Source organism: Tricharina praecox (genome assembly GCF_024521635.1).
Source record: "Tricharina praecox strain CBS 144465 chromosome Unknown BZA05scaffold_12, whole genome shotgun sequence".
NCBI lineage: Eukaryota > Fungi > Ascomycota > Pezizomycetes > Pezizales > Pyronemataceae > Tricharina > Tricharina praecox.
In genome coordinates, this window is record NW_026250414.1 from 640,868 (window position 1) to 661,211 (window position 20,344).

Here is a 20,344-nt window from a genome sequence, read left to right on the forward strand (position 1 = left end):
TAGGGAGGAAATTCGGATGCCCCGGTGAGCACCAGCTGAGCCGCCCAATGTCAACCGGTAATGGGAGTAAACCCGTTGGTCTGGTCCAGCACGCTTCACGGCAGGCTAACTGGCTAGCCAAGTGCAACTGTTAGTTACCCAAGAACCCTGATCATCAAAACCACCAAGATGCGCAGCCCCAAGCAAGAATTCGCTTAACTAGAAGGCCGTGCGCAGGTAGTCTGCCCGTCGGTAACTTTATATCAACCTCGGTGCCATGTAACGCAGCAGACGCGGACGCTCTCCGTCAATCCACCCACATCGCGTTGTGGAAATGGGAACCTCACGTAGAATTCAGGCTGCATGACTTGAATACGGGTGGCTAGTAGGGTAAAGGTCCATTTACGTCAATTAAGGGGATTTCATAGGCTCCAAGTTGGCCATTTGAATCAGTATGTAGTTGGTACCGTTAGTGGCCGGGTCCGGTAAGATGAAGTCGGCCTGCTTGACACTCCGGAGCGCGAACCAGCCACTGCAACCTAGTCAGCCACTTTTCACTTTCGCTCACGAAAAAACCCGAGTAGTTAGGCTTTCATAAATACTATGGAGGTTCTTGCATTGATGGAGCAAAAGAATCTCAACCTTTTATTGCCGAAGGCTGAGTATGCACACAATCACGATCCAACGAGTAGGGAAGTGAGGAACTATCCTGGTGATCTTAGGGAAGAATATACGATGAGGCGAGGGGGGTCTTTAGGGCGCTGTTGCCTCCACAAAATGGGAGATCGACCAGGCTGAAATCATGGGAGATCACTCAGGATCGGCGCCGGCACGGGGTCCGGCACTACTTGCGCGGGTTCAACTGCCTGGCCGAATACAAACGAACATGGCTAAGCACAGCATACGAAGTAAAGCACACCGGGTCTGATATCCCCTCTGAAAATGCCCCATAAAAATACCCCAAGGTCAGTTACCTACATGACCAAGAGCACAGCTTTGGAAAGAGGATGTCCAAATGGACTTCCCTTTAATTGTGATATCCAAGCCATGCCGGATTGTTCAGTGTAAGTAGAGGTCCAGATAAGCGTCTCGAGACCCCGGGTTGCAGAGGGTGAAGCTGGAGCTTTGAGAGCGCCTGTTGATCGTCTGTTTCGACTAACCCCGCATGTCGGCCATCGTTTCGGCTGATGATAAGCGAGAGAAGTCTCAGCTTGTGTAATTACTATCAACAACGGAAACAAAAGCGGAAGGTAGCAGTTGGAGTAGGATCTCAGGGTGTGAGGCGTAATCGAGGCTGATGGCTGGAACCTATCGGCAGACTCTATCCGCACATAGCTGGAATTTTCAAGGCGGAGCTCTAGGCACGCATCGAGGATATTAGACTGAGCTAGTAAAAACTGATAATAACAGCCCCGCCCACACACTTCTGTGAACAATCCTCGACAACTGTGCACATCCGACGGCCTCAGGACACCCGCGACACGCCGTCCTCTCACTAGCCCTCTGCCTCCTCCAGATTTACGCTACTGATATCGCACCTGATGAGTCATCCCTATGCACCCAGTGTTCTACCCCGGAGTCTCTTCCAATAGGGAGCTTCGTACTGGCTCACCGCGGTGCGCGCCAGCCCTGAATACGCGTGTACCCTGCAGCCCGTCGCTACCGCTACCCGACAATAAGAACGCGCCTTGGGCATATTTTAAGTATAACTGTCTAGCCAGCCGTACGTCGATCCCGATGACGGCACGGCGAAATCTGTGTGGCTATGTACTTGCTTGGCCACTAAACCGAGCTCCTGAGCTCGTAATTCTGCCAGACCATACCAACCTCAACACTGAGACCAGCCAGGAGCTACGATCCGCAATACACCCATACAGCTCTTCATCGACGCGAAACAAATTGAACCACTGACGAAACACCCCTCGAGCCTTCGAGACACCGACCGAGTCCTTTCAAAGCGAACGCCCTCGAGCCTCGTACCAGACTCTCGAACGGCCATCATCGACACATAAAACGGTCCTCCGCCCGCCTCCTTACGCATTCCGGCGCTCTCACATTCGCAACATCAAAACGAGACACCCAGCGGCACTGCAGCGAGACGCTTTCCAAGCCATGTGCCAAAGCACGAGGGAGGCACTGCGGCGCTGTATGACGCCTCTGAGTAGATGCGATACGCAGAGGCCGGACGAGTCGTTTCCGCGCCAAAGGGTGCAAGATCTCTTCGAAGCCGACGACGGCCAGCGGCTTCGAGAGTTGGCCGGCTGCAAGTGCGGTGTCTTCCGAGGATGCGCTTCGCGTCAGAGTCCGGCCTTTGACGAAAACATCATACGTGGTGTGCGCGGAATCGGATATGAGGAAGGGGAAACGTATCTTGTCGTTCTTGCGTTCCTTTGCTTCGTCGAGCGCATGGACCTCATCCACAGGTTCGTCGAGAAGAGCTACTCAGATCAGTGGCTTCACGAACATCCGCTCGAACGCCAGCAACTCGATGAACTGTTCTCGTCTCCGGAATCGGATGGTCAGACGTACTCAGCTCACATTGAGTTCGACTTCTTTCGGTTTTTCCTGCCGACCATCCACGGCCCGGAAAGGCAGCAGAAGTTTCTTTCCATGCAGACGTTGCCGCTCAAGATTATGGAAAGGAAAGGAGGAGGAGGGTATGGCGTCGTTTACCAGGCCAAGATGCTGGATGGCGGCTATTGCAAGTTCGTTGATGTGAAGGTTAGTCACCCATATTCCCTTCGACTGTCGAATGCAAGCGACTAACAGTGGCAGGATGGACTTTTTGCGTTAAAGCGGTACACGAATCCGGTCGTGAGCGATGCCGAAGCCGATTGGGAGAAAGAATGGCGCAATAACGTAGTGTACAACAAGCACCCGCACATCAACCCGATCCTTGCGTCGATTGCCCACGGAGACGTGTACATGAACTTCTACTCCCTCTGCGAAGGCGATCTCCAGAGGTTGTTCGCAAAGGATCCCAGCCCGGAAGACCACGGAGCAAAGTCGATTTGGCGTCAATATATGGGGTTATTGTCGGCGCTCAACTACATCCACTGCAGCCAGCCCACCCAGTTTGGCTATCACTTCGATATCAAGACATTGAATATCTTGGTCCTGTTGGGGAGGTGGATGATCGCAGACTTGGGTCTGTTACACCGCAAGAATAACGAGAGCGGAATGCTATCTGCAACGCCGAGGAGGCCCGGATGCCAGGAATTCGGGGGCCCAGAGACGAAGGTGACGCGGAAGTTCGATGTCTGGGGGATCGGCTGCGTGGGTTGTATCGCGCTTGTATGGCTGAGAAAGGGGGCCCGCGGCGTCGAGAATTTCAGAGAAGACCGGAGGCAGGAGGTTGTGCAGATGGGGATGACCAGTATCCTCTACAACTTTTACTGCGAGACACCTAGCGGCCCCCAGCTCCACAAAGAGGTCGACAAGCTTCTGTTGGAAGCATCCGACGAGGATGATCTTTCAAAGGGCGTTGCTGGGATCTTGAGGGACATGCTGTCCATCGAGGTGGATGCTCGCCCTACCGCAAAGGAGGCCGAGGAGCGGCTCGCGAAGGTGCTGGGCGTTGAGCCGTTGGATGTTCCAAAACTGCCGCTAGGGTTCCAAAGTGTAAGTACAAGTCTCGCCGGAGCGGCTTTACCTCGGACCAACGTTTGGATACTGACATTATTTGAAACAGCAGCCGGCGTCGGCGCAGTTAGCCGTACCGGGCGGTGTTCTGGGACCCGTCAAGCCGCTTCACTGTAAGTTCATAGCAACTTCTCCGCCGCGGCCACTACTGACGTTACCAGCACAAGCACAAAGCATCGGCGACGAAGTCATCGTCTCGGTTAAGCTTCCCAGCATGGAACATCCAGGAGCAAGTGTTGAGTTCACCTTTTCGCCAGGAACCGGCGACGAACCGTTATCCTCAGTCACCGTCAGCACCACGCCAACGTTTTCCATGGCCGAATCCGTACCCGTGCCTGGCTGCCTCACGCAGCGTTCCCAAGATCCACCCCACGAGCACGCCATGCGTATGCCCGGCGAGTGGCCCTACGAAGCCGATCACGACTACGATGCAGCTTCTGTGGAACCGTCAGGATGCTCACTTGGAACCCCGCAGTGGCCGTTTTCGAGCGTCACGATGGCTTGCAATCTCCTGTTGAGGAAGGTTCGGTTGAGACGTCAGTCGACACAACACAGCCCGAAATCTATCGCCGCGGCCAGCGGCGTGGACCCTTGAGGATGAGGGACAGTGATTCCGAGGAGAGTTGAGCGTCCTGGACGTGGAGCCGACACGATGCGTGTGTTGATGGATTGGTTTTCAAACGATCGATTGATTGGTTGGTGTGTGTCTCGGTATACAAAGAAGGACCACAAGAGAGTCTGCTTCTCCGCTGCCCGTCTCCTCCCACTACGCCAAGAAAACTCTAAAAGTTCGACGCCCATCCAACCCTCCACGACGTCTACATAAAATCCTAGGACAAAGGATTAATATTGGACGGGGCCCATTTTCAACCACCGGGTCCGATACAGCAACCCGAAAGTATCGAGAGAAAAAAAACTAAAGATCATGGAAAGACCTTCATAACTACTGTATAGTGAAGGGGGAGGGGGGGGGGGGGGGTAAAAAATACGCTTTTTTCCGTATCGGTACGGTCAAAAGGCGTATTAGTACGGTCAAAGTACGTATTTAACCGTATCGATGCGGAAAAAGCGTATTTTTTACCCCCCCCTTCACTATATAGTACCTACGCCGATAGCGATACGAGAACGCCCGTTTCCTATCCCAACAAGTTGTGTAGATTTCATTTCGCCGCTTCAACATGCATGGGATGGGGCAGTGGGCGTTAGGCGCTCCTCGATGTCAGCGACGTCGACACAGCGCTTCGCCTCCCTCGAGAGGTGGAGGCGCCACGACGTCACTGCTCTAGGCATCCCACATAGGTGTGCGCTGTGCATCATAGGCACGCATTGTGCTACATACTAGCGTGTGTATTGTAGAGTAACTACATCGCAGTGTGCCAATATCTTTGCAGGTGGCGTAGTGCAGGCAGTTGTTTGGCACTAGTTAGATAACTAGGGTCCATCCCTGCGCGTGCAGGAGCACTGCGCACTGCGCTCGGGATCAAAGCGACTGGGGTATCCGGAGTATCCGGGGGTCAGGGTGGGGGGGGGGGGCAAGGGATATGTATCTACGTGATATATTTCCACCTTCCGCCTTGAGCGCATCAACGACTATATCGTGGGCAAAAAATATTTGTATAATACATACCGCTCGACGGTCTACCTTCGGGCTGTAGGCCCGCGGTAGTTAGAAGCCAGAAATACCCAGTGACTTCAAGTATTTTCCCATTATGTACTATGTATGTACTACTTCTACGTTAATCAGTGACGTTCATTTCCTCATCCCGTAGCGAAGAAAAGTTCCTTCGCGTGTACTCCCATAACGCCCAAACGGTAAACGTCAGGGCGAACAGTCCGGTTGTTGCCGCGGCAAACATCCCGATCACCGGACCGAGACTGGAACTGCGGGTATGGAAAATGTCCGTCATACCGAAGATTGCCTGGAACAGAGCACGCGTGAGAAAGAGGGGAGAGGATGGGAGGGGAGGGGGAGGGGAGTCGCTTACGGCTACGAGAGATGGCGGAAGGTATAGCATGCACATGATGGTGATCATATTCATGGACTTGGCGTACTCGGTTGCTTTCTCCGACAGCTTGAGCATCAGGCTGTTTTCCTTGCGAGCGAACACGTACGGGATCTATGGGGCCAGCGGTTTCAACGGACGGATCCCACCATGCGCACGGCTGCCATGATGGAGTCACTTACGAGCGTGCAGACGAGCGAGAGAAGGCCTTGTGCGCATTCGATGAGATGCATGACCCGCACTTTGTGTTGCATGGTTTGGAAGAGGAGTTCCTGCAGCTCCCGATCGTACTTTTGGTGTTCGTCACGGCTGGTGTAGTTGCCTTGGCGCTGGAACTCCTCCATCCCTCGCCGGAGAGACTCGATGTTGGCGTAGTTGATGTCCAGCGCGTGCAGGAGCTGGTGGAGCTTCACCTTGTAGTGCTGTATCCTCTGGCTGTCGGGCATGACCAGTCCGGACTGGAGGTATTCGTCCACGAGGGCATTTGTCACGCCCGGCCGCCACATGAATACCTTGGTGTCGAGCATTCGGAACTCTACGTCCAGGGCGTCGATATGCTCTGTCCAGTTCTGGCTCGCCGACTTCATCAGGAGCAGGTGTATTTCTTGATCGTGGGCGTGCGCCTTTCCCGCCTTTCCCAGCCGCTTGGTCACCCGGTCCAGGTAGCTCTTGCGCCCGGGCTGGATCAGCACCCACGTGGTCCGGGATTCCTTTGGCTCGCGCTTCGCATACACGCCGATCTTGCGAGTGGTCCATATCGGGTGGTGGCCATCCGCGTGTGACGGCCGCTGCTCGACGTACTTGAAGTTGTAGCACAGTTCTGAAACCCCTCCGTCATCAGCTATCGTACGTACAGCACGAGCGAGCGACCGACCAGCCCGCAACATACCGAAAGTCTCCTCACGGGCTCCATCGGAACCACCATCGCTTGCTGGCGTAAAGTGCTGTCGATACACGGCATAATCCTCGTTCACCTCGTCCGTCTTTCCGCCAAAGAGGTGCAGCACATCGAGGAACCCGGGGAAGATGGAGAGCCGAGAAACCAAGTGCCAGAGCATCTCCCAGCATATCGGAAGTTTTGCGAACGAGATGGTCGGCTGGATGGTCCTAATCACCGATCGATTCTTCTCAGATCACGACGTTCCCCTACCCCGGAAGAGCATAGATGCAGACTCCCGCGACGATGACTCACAGGAATATGTTCTGGTTGGTGGGCTTGTACGTACAATACATACTCGTCAGTACGGTACGGCGGCGAGCAGCATTTCACTCGCGGAGAACGAGTCGGAGACTACTGACTTTGACGGCGTCCAGGAGCTGTTTGACGGCCGTGGAAACGTCGCCGCTGCCCATTCCCGTCGATATGTTATTCGTGTAGTATCCCCCGCTAGCTGGGCCTTTTGTTCGGTAGATAGTATATAAGCGTCGGCTGGCCCGGAGTTTCGCGAGTACCGGGGGAGGGGGTGCCCCGATCCACTACCAAATAGAGTACTCGGGTACTAACCTCCTTCTATGCGACTACACGATGTTGCCGTCATTGACGTCACGTCGCCGAGCAGCCGCGCTGCTTTCTTCACCAGTCGCGCATGGTACCATTCGGCATCGACGTCGTAAGCGTGATTCTCGAAGTACGTGAGCCATCTGTCGGACGTCATGGTCGTCGTCGGAGGTTTGGTGTGCGGGGGCTCGACGAAGACGGCGCACTCGCACGCGACGATGTTGCTGTCGCTATCGCAGCAATCGCAGACAGATTCGGATGTAAAAGGGCACATGGGATGTGGGGAAGAATTATTGCAGTTGGTAGTGGGGCCCGAATGCAATGAATCGAGACCGGACGGAAGAGTCTCGGAAAGATTGGTTCGATCGGTGGGAGTAGGATGTAGGTATCTAGCAGGCAGGTAGGCAGTGGAATTATATTCCCGCTGTGCGCGCACACTCAGGACAGAGTTCTGGTGGGGGCTACAGTATAGTAGAGCCTACTAATTCGCGTGACGAGATGCACGAGGATCAGGCTGAGCAGCAACTGCCGTAGGCGTCCAACAAGAACTTACTTTTCTTTTCCAACCCAGTCATCAACTCCCTCCCCCACATATGAGCGAACACAACCAGCTTCGATCTGCCTCCCTATCCGCCCTCCCCCAGCGGTACTATTCTAGCCACCACCCAGCAGTTATTTCTCGCAGAGTCGCTAATTACTCCGGGTTTGACTGGTCTTGAAGAGTGATAATCTCCTGCTGTAGACCCGATCGCGCCGTTAGCTACTCTGGGGTACATCGGCAGGCCGCAGGCAGGCAGGTATTCCGACCTCTGTAAGGCGACACGGCACCTTGATCCTCCAAAATATGCTAGTGCCGTACCCGGTAACCTCCTACATACCGTACGCCAGACCATCAGTATGATAACTATCCCGCCGTTCGTTCAGCCGGTTCGGTTTGGAAAAGCAGAGCACAGAGTGCGGACCTCGATGGACATCATTTCGCCTCCGAAAGACTGCCCCTTCCATTTCTCCTGTATGAAGTCTTGCAAAATGTTCTTCTTGATGTACCTGTAGCACACTACTTGTTAGTATAGGTAGTACATGGGGCGGAGTAGATATTGTGATAACTAAGTGCACGCTGGGACTCTGGGAGATGCTTTTGGCCGCTGACTCCTGCTCTCACGCGAGGGTGATGGGGGGATGAATGACCATACCTGCCAGAAAGGTCCTGAACGATCATCACTTCGGCGGAGCTGCTACTCATTCGGTATTGCGTGTAAACTAGGTTTGGATCTGTTTCCTGGCGTCGATTTGCCGAAGTAGTGAAGTTGCTGCTCAAGGAAGGAAGGATTGCGATGATTGTTTCCGGCTTCTTGGATTCATTCGCAATCGGATTTGGCGATGATTCCTCCGTAGGCTCTATTTAAATGGGAAAAGAAACCTCAGCGGTCCGCGTTTGTAAATGGCAATGGCAATGGCGTTTAGTCGCCAGGCTGGCGAGGCGAGGCGGTGTGCCGTGTACGCAACCGACTACACGGCAGGCTGAGTTTGAGTCGGCATGCTCGGTACATACTGTATGCAGGAGCGTACTAGAGTTGATTATTGGTTGGTTGGTGGGTTGGTGTCCCACCATGTTATCTTCATACTTGGTGGGATGTTTCGACGGTTTGCGCAGTATTTCTGCGCATTCAAGTTGCGGTTACATACCCCTACCAGGGCTAATGTGCTTCGAGAGTAGATTAGTCGATAGTGCAAGACGATTGCATCGCGTTCCTCCGTTCAATGTTATCCCGGGGAGCCTACATTAATCACGAAAACGCCCACCCCGCAGCCCCCTATCAGTGCTCGGTGCTCACCATCGTCCGATATCTAGAGTACAGACTAGATACATGCATTATCTACCGAACTCTGCGAAGCCCACCTGGAGCCTCATGCACATGTGCTCTACATGCGTTCACATACAGCCACGATTTGTTTCACCTCTTGGTTAGCTGGGTATGAGGTATGTGTGTAAGTTCTTGGATAACAAGTAGGCCTTCGGAAATTCCTGCGAATTTACACGGGATTGTGCGCTCTTCGCACGCGGTGGTGATGACAGCATTGCATGGAGTATGTAGAGGCCTCACCATGATCTCCAGGATGTGACTAGTCAACTCGCTCATCACCGATGCCAACTTGCTCCATCTAGAGTAGTTATCCAATCAGAAACGAACAACACTGTGCGCAATGATTCTGATGGAGAGACTCAACGCCCATCGTGTCACAAGACTGGGGCTCCACGTCCAACGACTGGTGATCGCCTTTGTTACCTAGAGTAGTTAGCGGTGATCGGACCCGGTCGGCGGTGAATTCGAGTCACTAGTAGTTGACTACCCCGCGACCAATTGCCAGCCCCAGCAACCCGCGACGATCATGTCAGCTATGTCAGCTAGCATACATGGGCACAGCTGCACATTTTGCACACAAACACAGCCGTGCTGCAAACCCGAGATGCGGATAAAACTAAAGGCTTTTAAAAGCGGTTGGCTGCAAGCCTGCAACGCGAACACAGCAACGGAGACAGCAAGCTGAGGGAGAGAAGCGCCCTATGGGATTAGCTACTTGTGTGGTTCTATGGGACAGGATGGTGATGACGATAGCTGGGCTGGATGGCGAATTTGTTCGCGCTCGAGCGGAAGGACAGACACGATCATCGAGTTGCGGCACCGGCTCCGAAGGCTCAGCCCATCTACACCGAACCTAGATCAACCAGCAGACATCTCTCTATCTCGAGAGAGAGGAACACGGCACACACGGCACACACACGCACAACTGCTGAGCCCGACGACCCATAACTCCCCCATCCATAAAGCCCGCTCAGGTGTTGCAACTCAGAGCCGAATGACCACCACGTCGAGAAGTAGCCTGCTCGCCCGAACTACGAACCGCGAACATTGCCTCCGTGCATGCTGCCGGCTTGGAGCCAGCGGGAAATCGAAGGACATCAATATCCGACGCTGCTCTTTCGATGCGGAGAAGCGGCGGGTCGCGACAGGTTACCTACTTGCAGTACATACAGTCGGCCGACCCCTTGCTCAGCCTGCCTACCTAGTACATGCCACATGGGGGCAATCACTGGCCGGTGAAACATTGTTCAGCAAGCACACAACGGGCTCCGTTAGGGGCGCAGTTTTCGAGCCCACGCCCTTCAGCTCAGTTCGCGACGATGTCACTCTTTTAAGGTTCAAACGGAACGATCGAGACTTGGCCACCCTGCCTGCCACGCTAAAGGTTGATTTGTGTTGTGGCCAATGATTCACAACGTTGGGACTTCGCCTGTTTTCCACTTCCACTACAGCTCACCCAGCTCACAAATCATACTTCGGAAAGTGGCCTACTTACTCATACCGCGGGGAAAAAACCAAAAAGACTGCCAGCGCCCGATGCACTTGATTCCTCTGGAGATGCACTCCATTGCTAGAGCTGCTAGCGGCTTCCTACTGGGTCCCGTTCCCCACACCGCCAGGCCGACACCACGGCAGTCAAACGGCAAGAGTCGGCTTTAGCCATGTAGGAGAAGGAAACCTGCAGGCGGTGTGATTATTATTGTGCATACCTAGCAGCAGACACACTTCGCAGCTTAAATACTCGCTGCCTACATTCACCGATCGCAAAAATGCGAAAATGGGCAAACAACCCCCGGCACCCAAGCCCAAGCCTTCGACGATGTACCAGCAAGACCTCCCCACCAGGTTCGTTCCGTTGCGATGCGTTGCGATGCGTTTCCCACTAACTTCGCATCCCATCACATCACGGCCGCTCGCTGATGATGACGATGAGTGCGACTCGGATAGATACATCAGTCGCCACGCACTGCTCAAGTTCCTACGACAGCGATTCCCCAACGCCGCGCCGCAGGAGATGAGTATAGAGGTACGTTCGTTCGTTGGCCGCAACAGACACAGCCACAGCCTTGTGCCGCGCTGAGCTGAATGCTAAGCACGCGGCGGTTTGAAGGAGGTCGATGCGGCGTACTGGCGTATCGTCATTCCTGAGAGGCTCTCGCAGGTATGTAGCCTCCCCTTCAGCCGGCTGGCAGGTGTGCTTGGATGCTTGGTTTTCGGTCAGGACGTGCACTGAACATCGATGCCCCCGCTCCCCCGTCACAGGACGAAATAGATGAGATACAAAATATGTAATGTGCTGGTGTACTTGAATGGAGGACCGTGGGCCTGGGTGGAGGTGTTATTCGATCTGTGCTGGGTGTTTCAGAAGTTTATATTAGGTGTATCATGGGAGGGGTGAATTTAACGGTCTCAACCGCTGGCCTATAACAGCGGAGTCGCTATCGCTCCAGTGAAAAGTCGCTTTGAGCCTCGTGTAGACGGGCATAATTGCCAGTCGAACCAATCTCTCAGGATGTGTAGTGTAACTAACAGTGCTCCACCTGTGATCCTCCGGCTGAGGTAGTGCAGATACGGGGGGCGGTTGTATATAAAGTCGAAAGATGTGCCGCACAACGCGCATCGCACATCGCGCATCGGACATTATCAGAGCCAGTTCTTCCTCAAGTCCCAAGTCCCAAAAGATTCACTATCCATCTTGCAGCGAAGCAGGGATGGAGATCTACAGGCCCAGAAGCAAATCATCCGCGCCGGTGCCGTATTTCCTCGCAGGCGCCGAAAAGTATCCGCAACAGCACACACATACAAATACACGCCACGATCCAGCGCGCATCGACATCCGGCGGTTCGACGACCGCTGGAAAAGCGATTGCGACCGCGTCCTAGGCGAGAAAACTAGCATCGACGTTGTTTCGGTGGTTTATTCACACCCGCGTGGTGGTGCGGGGATGAAGGGTATGTAACGTTCGTTCTGGGTTGGTTGCAGGCTGGCAGGCGGCTAATCAAATCTGCGCGTGCATGCATGACGGCATGCTGGATGTTTCAGGGCTGATAGTTGATGTTGGGGTAGAAACACTCACATTGAAAAGGCGGCTGGTGACCGACGAGGCGAGCCTGGCGGAAGTTCATTCGTCGTCGCAGAGTGGCACGAGGGGACTGGCCTTGGCCGCTGCGAGATGTGGCTCCACAGGCTCCACCGGCTCCACGGAATATGCATCGTCGTCCGGAGACGAAGACTCTGAAATTGCCCTCTGTGCACACGCAGAATCTCCGCCGGCTGGCGCGCATACCTTCTTGTATTTATCCCCCCCCCCCCCCCCCCCCCCGGTCCGATCCGTGCGGATCGAGGGACTAAAAGAAAGCGCAGTTTTGTCAAACCGAGGATTTCGTACGGCCTGCTGCTGATGTCGAAGGACATACAGCAGAAGCTGCTGACGACGCTGGACGTGTTTCCCGCGTTCCTGGATATCCTCCATCTGTTTGGCAGGAAGCACGAGGAGATTAACGAGGATTATGCGGTCTACCGACAAGAGATAGTCTGGAGAGAGGAGGAGCAGGAGGCCTGGATCGCACCCAGTGTTCCTGAAGCATTCGGTATATTACCCTCGATCGTTTTGTGTTGTGTGTGCTTGTGAACCCGCGTTGACGGTGCTGTGAAATCGCAGAGATATGCTACAACTTCCGCTATGTAGTCCAGCGGAAGGGGAATGTTGAAGGCGAAGAGCTCATCTGGACGACGCGGAAGATGGGTGTCTATTCCAAGTTTGTGCCCGCGACCAACACGACCACGTGGATACCCGTGTATCCGCCCGATGAGGCAATTCCGCGCTTGGAGGAAGTGTTTACGAGCGATTCGAAGCGGAGGCGAGGAATGCGACATCATATCGATATTCACCTACTGTTAATGAAGACTGCAAGCCAGGACTGGCTGCCGTTCATCAACCATCTAGATAAGAAGCTGATAGAGTTGGTACGATGTCCTGTTCTCCGCCGTAGTTGACCCGAGACTTGTAGCTGACTGGCCCCAAGGACAAAAAGACGTACATGTGGCGGCCCAAACCGGGGAGCACTATCACCAATGAGCACAGAGACTCGGACTCCGAGTTGGAGCTGGAGGACACGCAGCGGGTGCAGAGATTCAAGATCGAGCTGCTGACGATAATCCACGCGCTCGACGTCAACCTAGCCAACATCGCCTCTCTCCGACGGGGAATAGAATCCTTCCGCAGAAAGACCAAAGTCTACATCACTGACGACCTTTACAAGCAGTACGACGAAGATCTCGAGGACCTGCACATCCTGATGAGCCAGCACCGGGTGCGAGTCAAGAACCTCCTGCAGCGCGCCGAGAGCCTCTTCTCGCTCATCATCACCATCATACCATATATCTTTGCGCGCCGTGAAAACACCCTGATGTTCCGCCTCTCCGAAAAGGCCACCCAGTACGCGAAATCAATGAAGGTCATCACCATCGTGTGCATGCTATATCTGCCGCCATCCGTCATTGCCGTATGTTATTACTATTCTCCTTCCTGCCACCTGTCCACTCAGCATGCTCATATATATATACCAGGGCGTTTTCGGAATGGACTTCTTCCATCCGAGCTGGGACATCGCAATCATGTGGGCGATCTTCATATGCGCCACGGTGATTCTGGCGGCGTCGACCATCGGCCTCTGGCTGTGGTGGGAGCACAGATGTTTACGAGATGAGGAAGGAGGAGGTGGCAAAGTAGATAGCGAAAACACAGGAGGAGGACGAGGAGGAGACGAAAATACGGGGGTGACGGTGGCGGAGACTCCGGTAGGCGCGGGGTTGAACTGGTGGCGAAGAACCTCGCGGCTCAAGTGGTGGCCAAGAACCCCGCCGCATATCTGGTGCAGGACAAACTCTGGGCTGGTGGACGTCGAGCGGGGCTCACCCTATCGAGAGAAGTATGTGGAGTCTTCGAGGAATCCGACGATGGGTTGAGCGGAAGAGTAGGTAATACCGATATAATCAAAGCCTTATAGATAGGGCAGGCTGAAAGAGGAAGGTACATCGCTGGTGGGGACTTTATGGCGCCGAGGGGCTTGTATTTCGCTGAAGGGCAGGTCAGCGGAGGAACTGTTGTTTGGGCGGTGCGGAAGTTTGGATCATATCGACAGAATGTGCGGTAGAGAGAGACGGAGAACAAGGGATTGAATTGACTTTCTTGCGTGGTAGAGATATGAAAAGAGCGGGCAACATTGGCGGTTTAAATACAACACATCTGTCTTCCATCCTCGAGCTTTCTCTTTCCACATTGCGTATGCACACTGCGTATGCCCATTGCGTGTCATATCTTATCCCACATTACGCGTCCTGCCTTTCGGGCTTGCCAGGCTGTGGTGACGCACTTTTCTTCAGGAATGAATTTGGCTAGAGAGGATGTACGTAGCTTGTATTTGCAATACATGCTTTTGTTTGGTTCGGTTGAGGGATTCGCGTTCACCTTATTTCGTGCAAGCCGTATTTGGTAGTCACATCATAGTCAGATGCCCAGCACGAGATCCAAAATCGCCAATCCAATGAAGCGCGCCGGGAAGACTGATGGCTAATGCGCTAATCACGCGGCCTACCCACTATATCCGCCGGGTTCGTTCCTGCACGTGGCGGTGGAGGCACCCGTTACGCCCCGCGGCAAGGATACCTACCCACCACGGGCACCGAGCATCCGATTCTGGAGGCACCTTCGAGCATCACGGGAGGAACTCACCTGCCTAGAATATCGATCTGCTTCGCATAAGGGGCGATTTCACGCAATCAGTGGTTAGGACTGCGAGTGACCGGCCCATGTTTCCGAGTGATGTGCCTATGATGACAAGAACGATCACTACAGAGGACCCGAGCAACCCCCGGAGGATACCCTAAAGCAACTGGAGGTATTCGAATCAAGTCTGCGAGCGCAGCATAAGATACCTAGTGATGTTGCACTGTTTGTGAAGAAAGGCAATCGCTACGAGTATAATGGGAAAGGCTTCTCTGGCAGGGGTACGGGCACGCAAATTCTCGGAAAACGCTCTAGGAATCAAGCAGAAAAGGACATTGTCTGCTACGGCTGTGTAAAGAAGAGACACAAGAAGAACGAATGCCGCGGGCACTACACATGGGATCAACAACTATTCTAATATAGGTAGACGGTTGATTCGCGGGGAGGGTTGAGCAGGGAGGGTCGGCCGGGCGGAGAGAGAACCGATATCGAGCTTGTGGCGAGCTGTCGGTGCCAACATTAGGGTGGAAATAGATACGTTGTAATCTGCCATGATGCACTAATTTCAAATGCAATGTTGATTTTTTTTTAAAAAAAACAAAGGCCAGCAGCGCGAGGCGTGTCAGGTGATACCGCCGCGTGAGATCTAGTGCTCCAACGGTGATGCCAAAAACAAAAACCGTCACCACCTCCGGTGGGTGACTTGGAAACCGCAAGAGCTGGTGTCATTCACACGGCTGCGATTAAATGGGGTGAAGGCACGGACATCGAGTAAATGTAGCGGGGGGGATGGGGGGGCGTGGGAAGGATTGGAGGATTGGGAAGGATTGGAGGATTGGGATGAACCTACCTACTCGAAACGCTTCAGAGTATACCGGCTCATTCAGACGTCTTAGCGCGTATGTCTCATGAACGAGTAGACACGGTACATAGGGCTCGCGTGGAAAGGGAAGGACTCCAGTGGGGGTGGGGAAGATGGCAAAAATCAGTATTCGACCGTGATATGGCCGCTGGACGGGCACCAGCCGCATCACCAGCCACCACAACCAACAGCCCGCTCGGCCAGAATTGCTCCGTCTCGACTTGTGTTTTTACGTTACATTGTGCTTTTCCGTCACATTTTACGACAATACTACGTGGCTGTCATGTTACTTCTGTGGAGTGTGGCTTAGTGGAGTGATGATTCTTCACATTCACGTTCATAGATAAGTACTGTCCATCATGGCGCCCTCTATCCACGAAAATGCTTGTCACCACTTTGTCCATACCGTCGCCACTCATCACTATACTATTACCATCACCATTATACCGGTACATGTTCACTTTCGATCTGGTAACAAAAAAACCCGCGCTATCTGGATATTTTACGCCTGTGTGGCGCCGTGGCTTTGGCACGTAACCAGGCTGGTTGTGCGGTTTGGTGATATGCACGATGGCTGGCGATATGGCACCATGGCATTGGCCTGTGCTTAGATAAACTTTAAAGAGACACATCGTCGCGTGCAGTGTCCCCTGCAAAATGTACTCTACTGCTGGTGTCTCACCGCTCCTACACTGCTGACGCATCAGCACGGATCGGTTGACCAAAATGACGCATTATCATGCAAGTCCTTGGTTGCTTCTCCAAAGGTATTCGCTGCACCCGAATTCTAAGTCACGATTTCTACATTTACCCCGCTCTTGAGTGAAGTCTATATACTACATTTACCTTACTCCACCAAAAACCTATAAATCCGGGAACTCTCAAGTCCCGAAGTAACTTCCATTGAAGTGTCGTTCCAACCGCTGCCGTCCTCCTTAACCCACCCCATTCCGCTCCACAATTCTCCCGCCTCCGAATGTTCATCGCAAGACGAAACGGAAAGACGAAGAAGAGGAAGTCTACTATCAATGGCAATGGCAGATCTAGCGTCGCTTTGTGCGGTACTGGATACCCAAGTTGGCTGATCACCCAGTGCGGCGGGGCGGTGGATAGGGTGTCATACGGTCCGTTTTTGCGGCCGCTCCAGACGAGATGACGGGTTAGTCAGGCTGGAGATAGAGATGACTATAGGCAGATGTCTCGGGTTACCGATATGAGCACGGATATCCTACATACAGGGCCCGGAATGAAAAAAGGCCACCGACTGAGGACTATTCTACACATCAACACCCGAGTCCCCCCCCTTACACTTCGCGGCTGTATTTCCGCCTTTCTAAATGTGCGCCCGCCGCGACTCCTCCTGAAAACCTGCCCGTGACGGCCCGTCCACGACCTCCGATCGCCCTGCCCCGGTGGCGCGACCTTGCGCGTACGTATGGCTCTCGATTATCTCACGATCCGTGCCACGAGTGCAGAGCTGGTTGAAGCCTTGGAGTTCCTCAAGAGCTGGCCGCAGAGAGATGAATTGATTGATCGCGGGAACGCGGGAAGAAATTAATGCGTTGAGGAAATGTTGCATGCTCTTTGCGAGGGGATCTACACCAGCAGTGGCTAGATCTGTAGTACATAAGAGCCACGTACACTCCAAACTATATTGCCGATGCCGGCCGATTTTTCTTGCGGGTTTGCTCCAGTCCTGGGACCTTGTAATCGTATATGTACTGGTTTTATGTCGCCTTTTAATAATCGACTTCACACAGAAAAGATGTGCGAAACGGATTTACGACATCTTCGAATCCGTTTCTTATTGAAGTTGTTGTTGGAGAGAATCCGGGCCGGCACAGTGCCTATGGCAGAGGCTCTGCGTATTTAGTCCAATAATCGCCACCGTGTTCGAACCTACGTAGACAATCCGTATGTTGAAGAGGCTTATACTTAATCGGGCGGTGCAAGCCAGCAAGGTCAATGGCCACCTAGAGACCCTGAGTGAAACTTTGCAGCACCAGAATCGTTAAAAAAAAATGTTATCTCGACAACGCCCCGCAGGATGAACCCGCAGCAGCATGCCGTAGTTTCTCCAGGCACTGCCGCAAAATTGGAGCACATATGTATTTCCACTACCTTCCGACGACGACATCAATACTCTAATTCAAATCCCACCCGGGCTATGGCGGAATACACTTTTTTTTTCTTCACCTTTCTTTTAGGTCCCGCATTTTGATGATCCGGTCACCCACGCTATCGTATGAATTGTATGACCAGACTAGGCGCAGTGTGTTGTCGACGTGCGCTGCTGCAATGGGTTATGGTGTCGGTGCTCCTAAGGCGGGCCTGATAATACACTCCCGGTGTGAAAGTCCTAATACGGTAGCCTGCAGGACTATAAGGTGTGCCCCTCTCACTAGGAAAATCACCAATTCTTGCAATCTTAACATCGAGCGTGATATATACCAGTGCAGTGCCCGCACACGACATGGCCCCGTCGGCGGTTCGTTCTCAGAACTTCGTCAGCACAACTCCTAAGCGCGATCCGTTTGCCGACTCAGAGCACTACCCTCTCAACAGCCCGACATGGCGCGATCCCATCAGCGTCGACCTGAAGCGCTGCAAAAAGGATCTGAATGAAGCCGGCACGAAGATCTTCGGCAGCGTCACCCAATTCGACGTCGTAGCAGTCAATTACTTCAAGGAAAGAGACGGTAGGTACAGTGCTAGCGAACGAATGAACGATGGCAAAGATAGATTCCGTGCTGACTGTGTGCGCAAGCGATAACCTCCCAATTTTCAACCGCTAGGGTTTGCGATGAGGGGGGATTGAGGTCGGTTCTCTCATCGTGTAACAGTGGGATACCCTTGTACCTCGAGCCCGGCCCGGACAGAGCCTACGCGGATCATAGTCCGCCGGACGACGACTCAAGCTCGAACAGCAGCTTTGTGCAGGTTTTGCCTGCCGATGTCGAGAAACGCATCGATCGCACTGCCGTCGGTCAGCATGTGGAGCCTCTCACTCTTGTCGGTCAGCATATGTTCTTGTGCGTACTTTCATCTCCGTCCTCGAATGGCTCGCGCAGACAGATTGACTAAAACCTTATCTTCCGCGTGTTTTTAGCTTTCTGAAACCCAAATATTCGTTTGGGGCGCTCTTGATCTCGCTGGAGATCCAACGGAAACTTCTGACGGCTCTGAACGTGTTCCCCGCCTTCTTGGATATTCTGCATCTGTTTGGGGATAAGTGCGATGAGATGAATGAGGACTATGCTGTCTATCAGCAAGAGATCACCTGGGAAAGGGACAAATATATGAACGCAACCAAAACTCCCGAAGCATTCGGTAAGTGCACTTCATCTGTTGTGCTTCCATGCTTGCCTTGCGAGACCTCATTGGCTGAGCTACAGAACAACAGAGATCTGTTACAACTTCCGCTATATTGATCAGGCCGTGAAGGGCCAGGGCGAAAGTTTCACGTGGAGGCGGAAGAAAATGGGCTTCTATTCCAAATATGTGCCGGCAACCAAGACGAGCACGTGGATATCCGTACTTGCGCCCAGAGAATGCGTACCCCGCTTGAAGGATGTGTTCACGAGCGATCCAATGCATCCGCGAGAAAGACGCCATGATCTAGATATTCATATCTTATTCATGCAGATTGCAACCCGGAGTTGGCTGCCGTACATCAATGCATTAGACGATGATCTGAGGAAGATGGTCTGCCCACTTAACTCCATTTTCGACTCCCGGAACACTCTGGCTGACTGCTCCGAAGGACAAACGGGCGTTCCTGTGGCGGCCAAAGCCGGGGAACCTAATCCTGAAAGCGCACAAAGATTCAGAGCTAGAGCTCGTTGACACGCAACGCGTACAGAAATTCAAGATCGAGCTGCTAACGATGATCCACGCACTCGAAGTCAACCAGGCCAATATCGCCTCTCTCCGACGAGGCATAGAATCCTTCCGCAGAAAGACCAATGTCTACATCACCGACGACCAGTACAAGCAGTACGACGAAGACCTCGAGGACCTTCACATCCTGCTGAGCCAGCACAAGGTACGTGTCAGTAATCTACTGCAGCGCGCCGAGAGCCTCTTCGCCCTCATCATCACCATCATTCCCTACAACTATGCGCGCCACGAAAACACCCTGATGTTGCAGCTATCCGAGAAGGCAGCCGTGTATGCCAAGTCGATGAAGGTCATCACGGTCGTCTGTATGCTTTATCTGCCGCCATCCGTCGTAGCCGTATGTCATCACCCTTTCCCCCCTACCGTTTACCCAAGATGTTGATATGTGCCAGAGCATATTTGGGATGGGCTTTAGCGATCCGACGTGGTCGACTTCGGTCACGTGGATCGTTTTCACTGCCATTACCATAGGCCTGGCGATGTTGAGTATTTTAGTCTGGCTGTGGTGGGAAAAAAAATGCGCAAAAGAATAGGCGGGGAAGGAGGGAAAACGACGGGCGACAGATAAGGGGCTTCGATACGACTGGTGGCTCCGTGGATCACCGGATGGAAAATGATGCGGGGGACGACGAGAAGGGTTGTTTACGGGGGCGGCCGGTTGCCAGGCATATGGAAAACGGTTGTGTGGGATGGCAGTTCCAACTGCCGGGCGCGAATCCTCAGGTCATCCAAGTTGCGACTTGGGTGATTATCTGAATGTTAACTACAGTTAAGGGTAGTTTTGTGGTATGGATTTGCAGGGCATATCACCGGCGTGTGGTATCCGGCGCCGGGCTAGGCGAGAGAAGATGGTTGGGGGGGGGAGG

At 53.4% G+C, this 20,344-nt stretch overlaps 4 protein-coding genes across 4 annotated transcripts; 3 read left to right on the forward strand and 1 right to left on the reverse strand.

Annotated features, from left to right (window-relative positions):
* The first annotated feature begins 1,987 nt into the window (after positions 1–1,987).
* Positions 1,988–4,594, forward strand: BZA05DRAFT_47717 (kinase-like domain-containing protein). The gene is made up of 4 exons (XM_051488292.1): positions 1,988–2,700; positions 2,755–3,600; positions 3,671–3,734; positions 3,783–4,594. The coding sequence occupies exons 1-4, from the start codon at positions 2,092–2,094 to the stop codon at positions 4,214–4,216; spliced, it is 1,953 nt and encodes a 650-aa protein (XP_051339456.1). The 5' UTR covers positions 1,988–2,091; the 3' UTR covers positions 4,217–4,594.
* Positions 4,595–5,133: 539 nt separating this feature from the next.
* Positions 5,134–6,786, reverse strand: BZA05DRAFT_47845 (uncharacterized protein). The gene is made up of 5 exons (XM_051488346.1): positions 6,514–6,786; positions 5,807–6,444; positions 5,607–5,738; positions 5,249–5,540; positions 5,134–5,194 (listed from the first exon to the last, which is right to left on the reverse strand). The coding sequence occupies exons 1-4, from the start codon at positions 6,680–6,682 to the stop codon at positions 5,358–5,360; spliced, it is 1,122 nt and encodes a 373-aa protein (XP_051339457.1). The 5' UTR covers positions 6,683–6,786; the 3' UTR covers positions 5,134–5,194; positions 5,249–5,357.
* A 4,825-nt stretch (positions 6,787–11,611) lies between these two features.
* BZA05DRAFT_398419 (uncharacterized protein) lies at positions 11,612–14,249 on the forward strand. Its single transcript, XM_051483710.1, has 5 exons — positions 11,612–12,280; positions 12,352–12,578; positions 12,650–12,954; positions 13,014–13,493; positions 13,558–14,249. Exons 1-5 carry the CDS (start codon positions 12,003–12,005, stop codon positions 13,954–13,956), a joined length of 1,689 nt encoding a protein of 562 aa, XP_051339458.1. The 5' UTR covers positions 11,612–12,002; the 3' UTR covers positions 13,957–14,249.
* Positions 14,250–18,322: 4,073 nt separating this feature from the next.
* On the forward strand, positions 18,323–20,123 carry BZA05DRAFT_48085 (uncharacterized protein). The gene is made up of 5 exons (XM_051488347.1): positions 18,323–18,610; positions 18,688–18,908; positions 18,982–19,283; positions 19,342–19,815; positions 19,871–20,123. Exons 1-5 carry the CDS (start codon positions 18,603–18,605, stop codon positions 20,009–20,011), a joined length of 1,146 nt encoding a protein of 381 aa, XP_051339459.1. The 5' UTR covers positions 18,323–18,602; the 3' UTR covers positions 20,012–20,123.
* Positions 20,124–20,344: the final 221 nt, after the last annotated feature.

Bases quoted from the DNA above. Each gene is read 5' to 3' on its own strand.
- BZA05DRAFT_47845 (XM_051488346.1), bottom strand. From the start codon at position 6,682: ATGCTCTGGCACTTGGTTTCTCGGCTCTCCATCTTCCCCGGGTTCCTC. The intron at 6,445-6,513 runs GTATGTTGCGGG...GAGGGGTTTCAG, and splicing joins AGCCCGTGAGGAGACTTTCG to AACTGTGCTACAACTTCAAG. The intron at 5,541-5,606 runs GTAAGCGACTCC...GCTCTGTTCCAG, and splicing joins TTCCGCCATCTCTCGTAGCC to GCAATCTTCGGTATGACGGA.
- BZA05DRAFT_398419 (XM_051483710.1), top strand. From the start codon at position 12,003: ATGCATGACGGCATGCTGGATGTTTCAGGGCTGATAGTTGATGTTGGG. The intron at 12,281-12,351 runs GTATTTATCCCC...AAGAAAGCGCAG, and splicing joins GCTGGCGCGCATACCTTCTT to TTTTGTCAAACCGAGGATTT. The intron at 12,579-12,649 runs GTATATTACCCT...GTGAAATCGCAG, and splicing joins CAGTGTTCCTGAAGCATTCG to AGATATGCTACAACTTCCGC.
- BZA05DRAFT_47717 (XM_051488292.1), top strand. From the start codon at position 2,092: ATGTGCCAAAGCACGAGGGAGGCACTGCGGCGCTGTATGACGCCTCTG. The intron at 3,601-3,670 runs GTAAGTACAAGT...TATTTGAAACAG, and splicing joins TGCCGCTAGGGTTCCAAAGT to CAGCCGGCGTCGGCGCAGTT. The intron at 3,735-3,782 runs GTAAGTTCATAG...TGACGTTACCAG, and splicing joins ACCCGTCAAGCCGCTTCACT to CACAAGCACAAAGCATCGGC.
- BZA05DRAFT_48085 (XM_051488347.1), top strand. The intron at 18,909-18,981 runs GTAAGTGCACTT...ACAGAACAACAG, and splicing joins CAAAACTCCCGAAGCATTCG to AGATCTGTTACAACTTCCGC. The intron at 19,284-19,341 runs GTCTGCCCACTT...ACTGCTCCGAAG, and splicing joins ACGATGATCTGAGGAAGATG to GACAAACGGGCGTTCCTGTG.